This window comes from Pseudophryne corroboree, chromosome 2 (genome assembly GCF_028390025.1).
Source record: "Pseudophryne corroboree isolate aPseCor3 chromosome 2, aPseCor3.hap2, whole genome shotgun sequence".
Lineage (NCBI taxonomy): Eukaryota > Metazoa > Chordata > Amphibia > Anura > Myobatrachidae > Pseudophryne > Pseudophryne corroboree.
Window position 1 is genome coordinate 921,857,589 of NC_086445.1, and position 14,906 is coordinate 921,872,494.

The window sequence follows — 14,906 nt, forward strand, 5'->3', positions numbered from 1 at the left end:
GGCTGCGCTCTATCACACTCACACACTCTCTCCCCCCGCAACCTGGCTCTATCACACCCCCCCCCCCCCCCCTCACCGCGGCCTGTACTCTATCATACTCATACACTCCCTCCCCTCGCAGCCTGCACTCTATTACACTCGCACACTTCCTGCACCTGTGGACTGCGCTCTATCACACTGACACACTCCCTGTTCCCTCTGCCTGCACTCTATCACACTCACATTCTCTCTCCACTACCGCAGGATGCACTGTATCACACTCATACACTCCCTCCCCCTGTGCTGTATCACACTCACACACACCCTGCCATCATGGTGTGTCACACTCAGACACTTCCTCACTCTTGCTCTATATTAAACTTTACCCCCTGCAGAAGCTCACATGCAAGACACACACACACGCATACAATTCCCTCCACTCACTTTTACCTTAGACACTAGAGTGCAGTCTCACTGGCTGGGCCGTCCCTGGATGTGCAGCAGCTTCTCCTCTCCCTCTCACAGCAGCAACAGCCATGTTAGAAGCAGGCAGCTTGAGTCCCGTGTAACTCCGCTACCAGGGTCCCATGTAGCCCCGCCCCCTGCTGATTTCATGTATCCCCTGCCCAAGTGGCTTCCGGAAGCGTGTGGCTGCCAGTGCTGGCATTTTGAGACGCTCTGGAGGATATGGACAGATAGAGGTTCATCTGTACTACCATCTATACATCTACAGTGCTTCAGACTGCCTGCTTCGTGGAACTTAGGGGGGGGAACGGCCCAATCTCTTGAAGGGATAATGGTCCCGTTCCCCGCTGACAGGACACTAGCTCCTGAGGGAACTATCCGCAAGCCCCACCATGGCGAGCGTACATTCCCGCAGCACGGCGCCACCACCAACAGAGCCAGAAGAAAGAAGAGTGGTGAGTACTAAGCCGGCGTCCCGGTTAGCGGGCTGCCAGCCATTATGGCGGCATGAGGGTACAGAGAAGCACGGCTTCTACATGGGGCGGCTGGGTCTCCAGACTCTGTACACAGTGCAGACGCACAGCTTCTGAGGGGGCGAACTGAGTCTCAGTACACTATGGGGGTCATTCCGAGTTGTTCGCTCGGTAAAAATCTTCGCATCGCAGCGATTTTCCGCTTAGTGCGCATGCGCAATGTTCGCACTGCGACTGCGCCAAGTAAATTTGCTATGCAGTCAGGAATTTTACTCACGGCTTTTTCATCGTTCTGGCGATCGTAATGTGATTGACAGGAAGTGGGTGTTACTGGGCGGAAACTGGCCGTTTTATGGGCGTGTGGGAAAAAACGCTACCGTTTCCGGAAAAAACGCGGGAGTGGCTGGAGAAACGGAGAAGTGTCTGGGCGAACGCTGGGTGTGTTTGTGACGTCAAACCAGCAACGACAAGCACTGAACTGATCGCAGATGCCGAGTAAGTCTGGAGCTACTCAGAAACGGCTACGAGGTGTGTAATCGCAATATTGCGAATACATCGTTCGCAATTTTAAGAAGCTAAGATACACTTCCAGTAGGCGGCGGCTTAGCGTGAGCAAATCTGCAAAAATCAGCTTGCGAGCGAACAACTCGGAATGACCCCCTATATGTGTACACAGTACCCAGACTGGCATTACCGACTTAAAAGGGGGCTGACTCCATTTTAAGCACAAAAAATTACCTCAGCCAGTATAAAAAAGAGCGAGAAGACAGCGCCCCATTGAAGGGGGCGGGGCTTCTCTATGAGCGGATCCAGCAGCTCACCAGCGCCATTTTCCCTCTGCAGCTGACACAGACACTGACTGACAGGAACGCGCAGCTCCTCCGGAGAGTCTCCAGATTACCTCAGCAATACCAGGGGGTCATAGCAGGGGAGGAGCGATTATTAGTGTACGGAGCTAATCTAGGTACTTAGTCTGCGACCCAGCTAAGCTTGGCATTAGCGGTAAGGGCGCCATGTCCTGGCTCCTTACTATCTCTGTGTCTCCCAGGAAGGGCTCTTTGTGGGTTAATTGTGCATTTAACCTTTTCCTGTGTGTGTGTGTGCTGTCACTGTTAAAGTATGTCAGGCAAAGAGTCCGTTTCATGTAAGGCACAGTGTTCCTCTTCTCTAGGGGTTCACTACTGTGTACTCAGTGTAGTGTACCTTCCCAGGCTAGCGGGGCAGAGGCAGCATGGCTGGACTCCATTAAGGGAATGATTTCCAATATTTCTACTAAATTGTCCGGCAAAGAGAAATAGACGCAATACTTAAGACAATCGAGATTGAGTTTATGAAAAGAGAACCAGGGGGTCATTCAGACCTGATCGCACGCTAGCTTTTTTTGCAGCGCTGCGATCAGGTCAGAACTGGCGCGTCGCACGTGTACAAAACGGATAGTTGCTGTGCGATGGGTTTTATGAAGAATCCATTTGCGCGAATCCATTCGCAAGGAGATTGACAGGAAGAAGACGTTTGTGGGTGGCAACTGACTGTTTTCTGGGAATGTTTGGAAAAACGCAGGCATGTCCAAGCGTTTGCAGGGCGGGTGTCTGACGTCAATTCCGACCCTGGACAGGCTGAAGTGATCACAGCGGCTGAGTAAGTTCTGGGCAACTCAGAAACTGCACAAAGTTTTTTTGTGCCGCTCAGGCTGCACATGCGATTGCACACTTGCACAGCTAAAATACACTCCCCTGTAGGCGGCGACTGTCTGATCGCAGGACTGCAAAAAACTGCTAGCGAGCGATCAGGTCTGAATTAGGCCCTTAGTACCTAAACCAGCGTCTCAGTCCCCTGCCATTTGTCCACAAAAACGTACTTTGGCCCATATACTGCAGTTTGAAGTCCATCAGACATGGAGGAGGAGGTGGACTCAGAGGTGGGGGAGGCTACTCTGTCACAGGGAATAGCCTCTGTGAGAGCCTCTATCAGAGAAGTTCTGCATATACTTGATAAGGTAACAGAGGAGACTGAGGAATCTTATTTTTATATAAAAAAGAAATCATCAGCCACTTTTCCTGTGTCAAGTGAACTAAATACTCTGTTTAAGGAACCGTGGGTTAATCCTGATAGGAAATTTCAAATCCCTAAAAGGTTGCTATCATCTTTTCCTTTTCCTCCTGAGGATAGGAAAAAAATGGGAAAATCCACTGATAGTGGATGCATCAGTATCAAGGCTGTCACGAAAAATTGTATTGCCTGTCCCGGGTTCAGCCTTCCTGAAAGACATGGATGATCGTAGAATTGAGACCACACTCAAATCCTTGTATACAGCTGCTGGGGTGGGCCAGAGACCCACTATAACATGTGGGTGGATTACTAAAACCATTGCCAAATGGTCGGGTAACCTAATTGAGGGGTTAGATACCTTGCCTCAAGGGGAGATTAATTTACTCCTGCAACATTTACAGGACTCTGCGAACTTTATGGTGGAAGCCATAAAAGAAATAGGCTTGCTTAATGCATGCACCACTGCTATGGCAGTGTCAGCATGCAGGTGCTTATGGCTACGCCAGTGGACTGCTGACACGGACTCCCGGAAAGGCGTGGAAGGCCTACCCTTCACAGGAGAGGCCTTATTTGGAGATAAACTAGACAAATAGATCTCCAAAGCTACTTGCGGGTAAGTTTACATATCTTCCTTCTGCAGCTCCCTCAGCCAGGAAGGCTTACTCAGGTTCCAACTTACAGTCCTTTCGGATGGCCAAGTTTAGGGGCAAAACCATGGGTTCTTCTACAGCCACTAGAGGTAAACCAGCAACTGCCGGTTCTCAGGAACAGAGCTCAAGCTCTGCTTCCTCAAAGCCTTCAGCATGATGGTAGACCGCGATGCCTGGAAGACTGCCGGGTGGGAGCCAGACTAAAATTCTTCAGTCGCATCTGGACAAGTTCGTACCAGGATCCCTGGGTCATAGATCTTATTTCCCAAGGCTACAGACTGGAGTTACAAGAGCTCCCACCTCACAGATTCTTCAAATCAGGCTTACCAGTTTCACGAAAGGCAAGTATAACTTTACAGGACGCCATTCAAAAACTGGTACAGACTCAGGTCATTGTTCCAGTTCCACCTCATCTGCACAACAACTTGTTTGTAGTACTGAAATCGGACGGTTCAGTAAGACCGATTTTGAATCTCAAGTCGGTGAACCCGTACTTACGAGTGTTCAAATTCAAGATGGAGTCTCTGAGAGCAGTGATCTCAGGTCTGGAGGAGGGGGAATTCCTAGTGTCTCTGGATATCAAAGATGTGTACCTTCTCATTCCGATCTGGCCGCCTCATCAGGCTTATCTACGGTTTGCACTGCAGGACTGTCACTACCAATTCCAGGCCTTGCCATTTGGTCTCTCCATGGCACAGAGTGTTCACCCAAGTGATGGCAGAGATGATGTTTCTACTCCACAAACGGGGAGTGAACATAATTCTGTACCTGGACGATCTTCTGATAAAGGCATCGTCCAGGGAGCAGTTGTTGGCCAGCATTGACCTCTCAACCAGACTACTCCTGGATCACGGGTGGATTCTGAACCTACCAAAATCTCACCTGGAACCAACACAGAGGCTTCCTTTCCTAGGAATGATACTGGACACAGATTCTCAGAGAGTGTTCCTTCCTTTGGAAAAGGCTATGGTAATCCAGTTGATGGTTTGGGCTGTCCTGAAGCCAACCCGGATCTCGGTGCATCTGTGCATTCACCTTCTGGGGAAAACGGTGGCCTCTTACGAGGCGCTTCAGTACGGAAGGTTTCATGCGAGGCCCTTCCAGCTGGATCTGTTGGACAAATGGTCCGGATCGCATCTTCACATGCACCAGAGGGTCCGTCTGTCGCCATGAGCCAGTACCCCCTTTCTGTGGTGGATACAGACTTCTCACCTCGTCGAGGGTTGGAGGTTTGGGATTCACAATTGGATTCTGCTAACCACAGATGCAAGCCTCAGAGGTTGGAGAGCAGCCAACCAGGGGGTGCAGTTTCAAGGAAGATGGTCAAGTCGGGAAGTCGTCCTTCCAGTAAACATCCTGGAACTCAGGGCAATCTACAACGCCCTTCTGCAGGCCTCATCTCTACTTTGGACTTAGGCCATTCAAGTCTAGTCGGACAATGTAACAGCAGTAACGTACATAAACCGACAGGGCGGAATGAAACGCAGAGCAGCAATGTCAGAGGTGTCAAGAATTCTCCTCTGGGCGGAAAAACACGCCGTGGCTTTGTCGGCGCTCTTCATCCCGGGAGTAGACAACTGGGAAGCAGACTTCCTCAGCAGACACGACCTGCACCCGGGGGAGTGGGATGTCCACCCGGAGGTGTTCCGGTGGTTGACACGTTGGTGGGAATATCCACAGAGCGACATGATGGCCTCTCGACTCAACAAGAACCTCAAGCGATATTGTTCCAGGTCGAGAGACCCACAAGCAGTGGCGGTAGACGCTCTGACAACTCCGTGGGTCTACCAGCTGGTATACATGTTTCCTCCACTTCCTCTGATCCCAAGAATTCTAAAGAGACTAAAAAGGAAAAACGTTCAAGCAATCCTCATTGTTCTGGACTAGCCGCGAAGGGCCTGGTACACGGATCTTCTAGAGATTCTGATCAAAGATCTGTGGCCTCTACCTCTTCGTGAGGATCTTCTGCAACAGGGCCCGTTCGTCTATCAGGACTTACCGCGGCGACGTTTAACGGCATGGAAGTTGAACAGCTGATTCTAGCCTGGAGAGGGATTCCTGACAAGGACATCCCGACTATAATCCAAGCAAGGAAGGTGATAACGTTTAAACATTACCACCGTATATTGAAGAAGTATGTCTCTTGGTGTGAAAGCAGACAGTATTCTGCGGTGGAGTTTCATCTGGGACGTCTCCTGCTTTTTCTGCAGTCATGTGTGGATGTGGGCCAACGTCTAGGCTCCTTTAAAGTCCAGATTTCGGCCTTGTCTATTTACTTTTAGAAACAATTGGCTTCTCTCCCTGAGGTCCAGATGTTCTTGAAGGGTGTTTTGCACTTCCAACCTCCCTTTGTGCCTCCCACGGCACCTTGGGATCTCAATTTGGTGCTGCAGTTCCTCCAATTGGACTGGTTTGAACCGTTACAAGAGGTTGACGTAATGTACCTTACGTGGAAGACCGTCATACTGTTGGCCTTCACTTCAGCAAGACTTGTGTCGGAGCTAGGGGTGTTGTCTCACAAGAGCCCCTACTTAATTTTCCATGAGGACAGAGCTGAACTCGTCAGCAATTTCTTCCTAAGGTGGTGTCTGCATTTCACATCAACCAACCTATTGTGATTCCGGTTGTTACAGACACCTCTGCTACTTCAAAGTCTTTGGATGTTGTGAGGGCTTTGAAGGTGTATGTAAAGAGAACAGCTCATCACAGGAAATGGGATTCGCTGTTCATTCAGTCCATTGCATGCTGGATCAGCCTTGATAAAAAGAATTTACTCGAAACGCGTTGCCTGGAAAGAGTTTTTTGCTCGTTGGGACTCTCATCTGTTCGACTGAGGAAAGGAACGACCTTCATATTTTTTTCATTTAGCTCCTAAGGTACCGGGCCTAACAGGGCTGAATTTAGTTGGTCGTGCATGTTCCTCTTTCGGGCAGCTTTCTTTCGCTGAGGTCAATGCTCCATTGTTTTTATATGCATTTGTTTTTATCCAATAAATCCCCCTTTTTAAATATGGGTGCTTTTTATGGATTCTGACCGGATAAAGATACCTTTATATGCAGACAGAAGACGCACTAACCAGTGAGTACCGGTACGCAGCTCAGCTAAAAGATACCTTGATGAGTTTCTATCAATATTCTTTATTTGTAAGTTAGGTATGCCTAAGATCCAGCAGTACCATTTATTAAAAGAAACCTTTATACGTTTAAACATCACTCACTTTATGTAAGTGAGGTATGATCATTGATTTTGAAGAAGTTTCTTCGCTTATGCATCAAATCATCTATTATCAGAAGTGAATATTTTACATATAAGACTTTTGAGGAACCCATACTTAAAACGTTGTTATTTTCTATTTTTTCATACCATCTCGTCGTGTGATCCCATCCATTCTGGAGAAAATTATCTTCACTTTCATTACCAGAAATTCACCGGATAAATCATCCAGGATAAGTATACATTTTTTATTATTTCCTTTTAATTTACCATTTTCCGCACACCCAAATAATATCTCCAGCCAAATCATCAGCTACTAGTTCCCCCATTCCAGCACCAACCTTCCACACCAACCCAGCTTTTTAACATTGGCCCTCATTCCGAGTTGTTCGCTCGCTAGCTGCTTTTAGCAGCCTTGCAAACGCTAAGCCGCCGCCCTCTGGGAGTGTATCTTAGCTTAGCAGAAGTGCGAACGAAAGGATCGCAGCGCGGCTACAAAAAAAGATTGTGTAGTTTCAGTGTAGCTCCAGACCTACTCCTACCTTGCGATCACTTCAGACTATTTAGTTCCTGTTTTGACGTCGCAAACACGCCCTGCGTTCGGCCAGCCACGCCCGCGTTTCCCCAGGCACGCCTGCGCTTGTAGCTGTCACGCCTGCGTTTTTACACACACTCCCCGAAAACGGTCAGTTACCTCCCAGAAACACCCACTTCCTGTCATCACTCTGTGGCCAGCAGTGCGATTGAAAAGCGTCGCTAGACCTTGTGTGAAACTGCATCGGCTTTTGTGAAAGTACGTCGCGCGTGCGCATTGCGCCGCATGCGCAGAACTGCTGATTTTTAGCCTGATCGCTGCGCAGCGAACAACGGCAGCTAGCGATCAACTCGGAATGACCACCATTGTCCCCTACTTGGATGATCTCCTGTTAAAGGCAATGTCCAGGGACCGTCTGCTGCAAAGCATCGACCTGACAACCCACTTGGATCTGTCCCAACGTCTACAGTTCCTGGGAATGATACTAGATACAGTGTCTCAGAAGGTGTTCCTTCCTATGGAGAAGGCACTAGCTCTCCAAGCAATGGTACACTCAGTACTCCGTCCCCGCAAGGTCTCCATACATCTTTGCATACGCTTGCTGAGCAAGATGGTGCTGCATACGAAGCAGTCCAATACGGCAGGTTTCATGCCCGGCCTGGATTTGCAGGACCAATGGTCAGGGTCTCACCTGCACATGCATCAGAATGTGACTTTATCTCCGAAAACACAGATTTCTCTGTTGTTGTGGCTTCAAGTTCCCCACCTGGTAGAAGGCCGAAGTTTCAGTACCCAGTCGTGGATTCTTCTGACAACGGACGACAGTCTCCGAGGCTGGGGGCTGTGACTCAGGGAGTCCAGTTCCAGGGAAGGTGGTCGAGTCAGGAATCAACACTGCCAGTAAACATTCTGGAACTCAGGGCGATTACAATGCCCTTCTTCAAGCCTCCTATCTCCACCGAGATCAAGCTATCCAGGTTCAGTCGGACAACGCCACGTCGGTGGCATACATAACCCGACAAGGGGGAACAAGAAGCAGAGCAGCAATGCGAGAGGTGTTAAAAATACTCCTCTGGACGGAAGCCAACGCAAGGGCCATCTCAGCCATATTCATTCTAGGAGTGGACAACTGGGAGGCGGACTGCCTCAGAAGGCACTACCTCCATCCGGGGGAATGGGGCCTTCATCCTCAGCTGTTTCAAAAATTGGTTCACCGGTGGGGGTGTCCGCATATAGACCTGATGGCTTCTTGTCTCAACAAGAAGCTACACCGTTACTGTTCCAAAACGAGGGATCCACAGGCTGTGGCAGTGCACACACCGACGTCTCCATGGAATTACCGGTTTGTTTACCTATTTCCTCCAATCCCGCTCATTCCAGGAGTTCTAAAAAGGCTCAAAAGGGAAAGGATTGGCCTTGACGGGCTTGGTACACGGACCTCCTGACCATGTCGCTGGAGGAAACCTGGCCGCTGCCGATTCAAGAAGATCTTCTTCAGCAAGGACCGTTCGTCTATCCAGACTTACAGTGGCTACGTTTGACGGCCTGGAAGTTGAGAGGGAATTTCTAGCCAGAAAAGGCCTTCCCTCTTAGGTTGTCTCTACTATGGTACGGGCCTGCAAAGTGGTTACTTCTAATCACTACCACCGTATCTGGAAGAGATATGGTTCCTGGTGTGAGGGTACAAAGGTTTTTCCCGTGGAATTTCGAATTGGTCGTTTTCTGCTTTTCCTGCAAACAGGTGTGGATATGGGCCTTCGGTTGGGCTCACTCAAGGTGCAGATTTCTGCGCTCTCGATATTCTTCCAAAAACAACTCGCAGTGTTGTTGAAGGTACAGACTTTCCTGAAAGGAGTTCTTCATATGCAACCGCCCTTCGTCCCTCCCACGGCTCAGTGGGATCTCAATGTGGTTTTGTCCTTTCTTCAATCGGACTGGTTTGAACCTTTACAAAGGGTGGAATTGAAATTTCTCACTTGGAAGACTGTCATGTTGCTGGCATTGGCAAGACGTGTCTCTGAATTGGGGGCCTTATCCTGTTAGAGCCCGTATTTGATTTTTCATGGAGACTGGGCTGAACTCAGGACCCGGCCTCAGTTTCTGCCTAAAGTGGTGTCTCCTTTTCACGTGAATCAGCCTATTGTGGTTCTGGTGTTGGCTGACGCTTCTGTTGGCCCAGAGTCCTTGGATGTGGTGAGGGCTCTGAAGATTTATGTCAAAATAACTGCTCGTCATCGGAAATCTGACTCGCTGTTTGTCCTTTATGATGCCACCAAGATTGGTCTGCCGGCTTCTAAGCAATCTATTGCTCGCTGGCTCAGGTTGAGTATTCAACAGGCCTATACTTCGGCAGCTCTGCCTTTGTCCAACATCGATTCAGGCCCACTCGACGAGGTCGGTGGGTTCTTCCTGGGCAGCTGCTCGGGGTGTCTCGGCTTTACAGTTGTGCCGAGCTGCTACTTAGTCTGGTTCAAACACGTTTGTTAAATTGCATCGGTTTGATACCTTGGCCAAGGATGACCTTCTGTTTGGTCAGGCGATTTTGCAGGGGTCTCAGCACTCTCCCACCCGTTTTGGGAGCTTTGGGACTTCCCCACGGTACTAGAGTACAGTTCCCAGTATCCACTAGGACGTTAGAAAAAATATTAATTTAATACCTACCGGTAATTCCTTTTCTCTTCGTCCGTAGTGGATACTGGGCACCCGCCTCTGTGCTTCGAATCGTGTTTACTGGTTGTAAGGGTTTGATTGGTCCGCTGTTGCGGTCCCGTTGTATTGTTGGGTTAGCTTTGCTATCCTTGTTGTCATGGATGTGGCTGTCCTCTGTTTCGGTTAGCGCTCTCTTGTTAATTCTGGTTGTGTGTTGGCTTTTTGCCTCACCGCTGTTATCTATGTTTCTTCTCTCGTGGTATGTCCGTCTCCTTGGGCCCAGTTTTCCTAGACTGAGTCTGTTAGGAGGGGCATACAGGGGAGGAGCCAGCACACACATACATACTAAAGGTTTTTAAAGTACCATGCTCCAGGGGACCTGATCTATACCCCACGGTACTAAAGTACATTTCCCAGTATCCACTACGGACTACGAGAAAAGGAATTACCGGTAGGTATTAAATTCCTATTTTTAAATGGCCCAATCGACAAATGAGGGTTCATAACCAGCCAATGAAAATAATAGAATTGGGTGCTGGGAGGGTGCCAGTCATTACTGTAATGTCTAAGGACACCATAACTCCTAAATCCGCCCCTGCATCTGCAGGATCCAAAAAATTTTCATAATCTACACAAACTAGCAGAATCTAATGTTAGCAAATTATATGAAATTTGTTAATTAGCAGATACAAGTCTCCAAATTTGAAATAGCAGAGAGCCACCCCAGACAACAGAGTAATGCTTCTCTATTCTGCCGATCCAGTCCGCCAATTGGTGTTCCGGTAAGCTGATCGGCGAACTCCAGTCGGCGATCCATTGGGCAATCGCCAAAATACAGTATGTTAAAAATCCCAGTGAGTGACAAACATGGATGTCTTTCAGATTTGCGTGTATAAGTAATCGCAACAATCACGCGTCCTGTTTTTTTTTTTTTTATGATATACACAACTGAGCAAATCATTATGTGGGTAGATAGAAGTGTTTTATATCACAGGCACTGTCTGGAGGAGCAGCTGTATAAAGTAATTTAATGTTCTGATATTACACCATGGACTACACAGGTGATGTATATATGTTCCTTTAATGTTTATTGAATGTCATTGTGCAGTCTTTCTGCAACAAAGTACATGTTGGGTTGGTTCTACTCCTTGTATTGCATTCCTCCCCTTCTCCCTGGGACCTCCTTACACCATACTGATTGACTCTGTTAGACGTTCAGTAACATAATCGATGACAGTGAGACCTTGGGCCCAGCATGAAGACCCAGATGCTGGATATCACGAGAAAACTAATTATCTATTGGTCTTTTCCAGAGTGCCTCTTGCAGGAATGTAATCCACATGTTGCACTCAGCCACCTGCAGGAGGAGCTGCAGAGTACGGAGGCAGAATGTGAGGTCAGTGCATTGTTATGACTCTTGAGTATAATTGTCAAGTACAAATTTGCCAAATTCAGGCAAATATTATATATATATATATATATATATATATATAATAATCTCCTGTATGTGTCCATTAACGCACTCAAAAAGTCCAGGATTTTCTAAGGTCAACCCAGTTAGGTGTCCTATGTGGTTCTTACTGCCATCCCCTACATCGCTGGTCCCTGTTCGCTTGAAGAGAGGGGCGCACAGAAATCCGTGATGTAGTCGCCATTTATATGGCAGCATCACAGACACTTTGCGCCCAAATTTCTCATTGATTATGAATTTAATGACCAATGAAAGTGTTTATTGTTTTGTTTGGACCATAAGACAAAATATTCTATGGTCTGGAAGACAGCATATTCCCTCTATTAAGAAAACACTGCTGTCTTTGACATCCAATAGGCTGTCGTCTCCTGTGTACTGCTGCATGGGGTGCCTGCCCTCCTTCCTTGCTATGGAATACGCAGCCTTTTCTGGATGTAGGGGAAGAGGTGGATAGTCAAAATTTTGCCATTTAGCATCTAAGGCCTTGATAAATTGGGTGCATAAGACGTGTTTTCATAATCCAAAAATGGTTTACTACAGGTGGATGCCCTGTGTCTGCAAATGTAGAGAATCTGCCCTCATCTGGTGGTTCCTGTATTACTTCTATATTGTTCTGAAATTGTTTGTCAATTACGTTTTTTTTCTCTTCCAGTGACTGTTTTATTTTTAAACACTATTTATTTTATTGTAATGTTAGGGTACCCAGCTGATTATCTTCCAGGGCTGCCATGTTTTGCATCCCAGAGCTGTCCGTAAGCATGTACTGTAGATCATTACAAAAGGATATAAATTGTGCATGTTACACCAAGAGAGACTCCACTGGGTCAATTCAATAAGTGGTGATGTGCCACTGTACATTGCCACAATATATGCAGTGCACCTATTTGCCTTTTGTGATAGGTGACTTCATTGCAAGTTCTTTAAATCTCTCTAGCTATAAAGCTGGGTACACACCATGCAATATTTTAAACAATCTTGCTAATTGTCACCCTTTTGAGCGATATTGTTTGAAATTTTGCCCAGTGTGTATGCACTAGTTAACGAGGCGTGCTCCTGTGGGTCATTAACGATATTGTTGTTGTCTGTGCATGCAGGTCAGTTTTGGCTATGTTGGACAAAATTGCATGTTAGGGCCAGCAGCAGGGTGACGTCACTGACTGATATCATTAGCAATATCGGGCATAATTCAGACCTGATCGCAGCAGCAAAATCTTTCTCTAATGGGCAAAACCATGCGCCTAATTCAGACCTGATCGTAGCCGTGGCTAGTCCGCCCCGCATGTCTGGACCTACCCCCTCCTGCACAAGTACAGAAGCATCGCACGGCGGTGATGCTTTTGTACTTGACGAGAAGCTCCCTGCCAGCGCAGCTCCTGCCCGCTGGCATGGAGCTACCCGTCGCTGTCTGGGTCGCAACGGTTCCATGTGATGTATTGCGACCGTCGCGGCCTGCCCCCCGCATGGTCCAGGAACGCCTGTGTTGCCCAGACCGCGCCCCCAAAACGGCGGTCAAACGCCGCTGGCCCGCCCCCTCCCGCCAAGTGACCGCCTCTGCCTGTCAATCAGGCAGAGGCGATGGCAGGGCTGAGATGGGCATCGGCTGTTTAGCATGTACCGGTGCACTGCGGGTCCGGCGCATGCGCAGTTCAGACCTGATCGGCTGCTGTGCGAAAATGCCTTGCAGCGTTCAGGTCTGAATTAGGCCCCATGTGCACTGCAGGGGGGGGGGGGGGAGGGGGGCAGATATAACATGTGCAGAAAGAGTTAGATTTGGGTGGGTTATATTTCTGTGCAGGGTAAATACTGGCTGCTTTATTTTTACACTGCAATTTAGATTTCAGTTTGAACACATCCCACCCAAATCTAACTCTCTCTGCACATGTTATATCTGCCCCACCTGCACTGCCCATGGTTTTGGCCATTAAAGAACATTTTTGCTGCTGGGATCAGGTTTGAATTAGGCCCATCGTTCAGTGTGTACACACTATGGGCCTAATTCAGTAAGGGTTGCAAATTCTGCTAATTAGCAGAATTTGCAATCCTTTTGCTAGCGCGCTGGGGGCCGCCCATCGCAGGGCAAGGCCACCCAGCATGCTGACCTCCGCCCACACCCCTCCCCTTCAACAAGCAGAAAATGATGCCTCCTGCCGGCGCCCGCAGGAGGCCCGCCGCCATCTTCCCGATCATGGCGGCTACGCATTACGTCACGCAGCCGCCGCGATCACGCCCCCGTTTGCACCGCCCCCCATTCACGCTGCACCGCCTCCACAATGCTCCGTCTCTGCTCTGGTTGACAGGCAGAGGCAATCGCATTTTCTGTGGGTACTGCGCGTGCGCCTTCGGGGCGATCGTAATAATTCCGGTTGGTCCGCGATTTGCGATCCTGAATTAGCTCCTATATCGGCCCCGGGAGGGACCGTATCGCCTAGGGTGTACTTTGCTTAAGGCAAAATTGGTGATGTAGGGGACCCACGATATGCCATTGTGGAACACCATGCACGACACATCGCAGCTAATTGAATTGACCCCAATACATTTTATCAATAAGCTCATTATACAATTTTATCCATAAGCTCATTATATAGAGCAAGCCTGGCTAACCTGTGGCTCTCCAGCTGTTGTGAAACTACAGGTCCCAGCATGGCCTGCCATGGTTTTTCTACTAGGGAATGCTAAAACGGTGGCAGGGCATGCTGGAATGTGTAGTTTCACAACAGCTGCAGAGCCACAGGTTGGCCAGGCCTGATATAGACCTATATATCAGATAAAACACGAAGTCCATCATTTATTATTTAAGTGAGTACGATTTCCAAGACATGCTTTGGGGAAACATTTAAAGCATACTTAAGTTTGTTTGTAGTTTGGCATCAGAGAGCTTGGGTCCCCCCGGAGTTGCGATTTACAGTGCATTCAGATTTTATTTGGTAAACTTTATTGCTTCAGATCTAAATCCTGCCAAGCGATGTAGTAATGAGCCTTATTCCCCACCAAAACCGTGGCACACCCTTAGTGTCTAACTTCATGTTGGTTGTTGGTTGATTTGTTAGACATGTTATAAAATTATTTATCGAGGCAATTGATCTAAGTCCTTAGTCCAGCCCACAGGCCATTGGAATCGTATGCATAAGAATAGCCGACAAAAAGTGAACCAAAGACAAAATGTAAAAAAAAAAATATTGAAATTATCATTTCCTATAGGTGTTCTATACAAACCTGAAAGATCTATAAAATAGGATTTTAGTTACTTACCGGTAAATCCTTTTCTCATAGTCCGTATAGGATACTGGGGTCTACACTAGTACCATGGGGTATAGACTGGTCCACTAGGAGACTTTAAGAATATCAATAGTGTGCACTGGCTCCTCTCTCTATGCCCCTCCTACCAGACGGACATATCCTGAGGAAGGATTTAACAGAACAGT

General features: G+C 48.1%; 1 protein-coding gene across 1 annotated transcript in view; it reads left to right on the forward strand.

The window, feature by feature from the left end:
• Positions 1–14,906, forward strand: part of VPS37D (VPS37D subunit of ESCRT-I) — a 67,112-nt gene that overhangs the window by 42,578 nt on the left and 9,628 nt on the right. Inside the window, exon 3 of the mRNA XM_063956162.1 lies at positions 11,327–11,409. Within this exon, the coding sequence (XP_063812232.1) occupies positions 11,327–11,409 (83 nt within the window). The remainder of the gene's footprint in view (positions 1–11,326; positions 11,410–14,906) is intronic.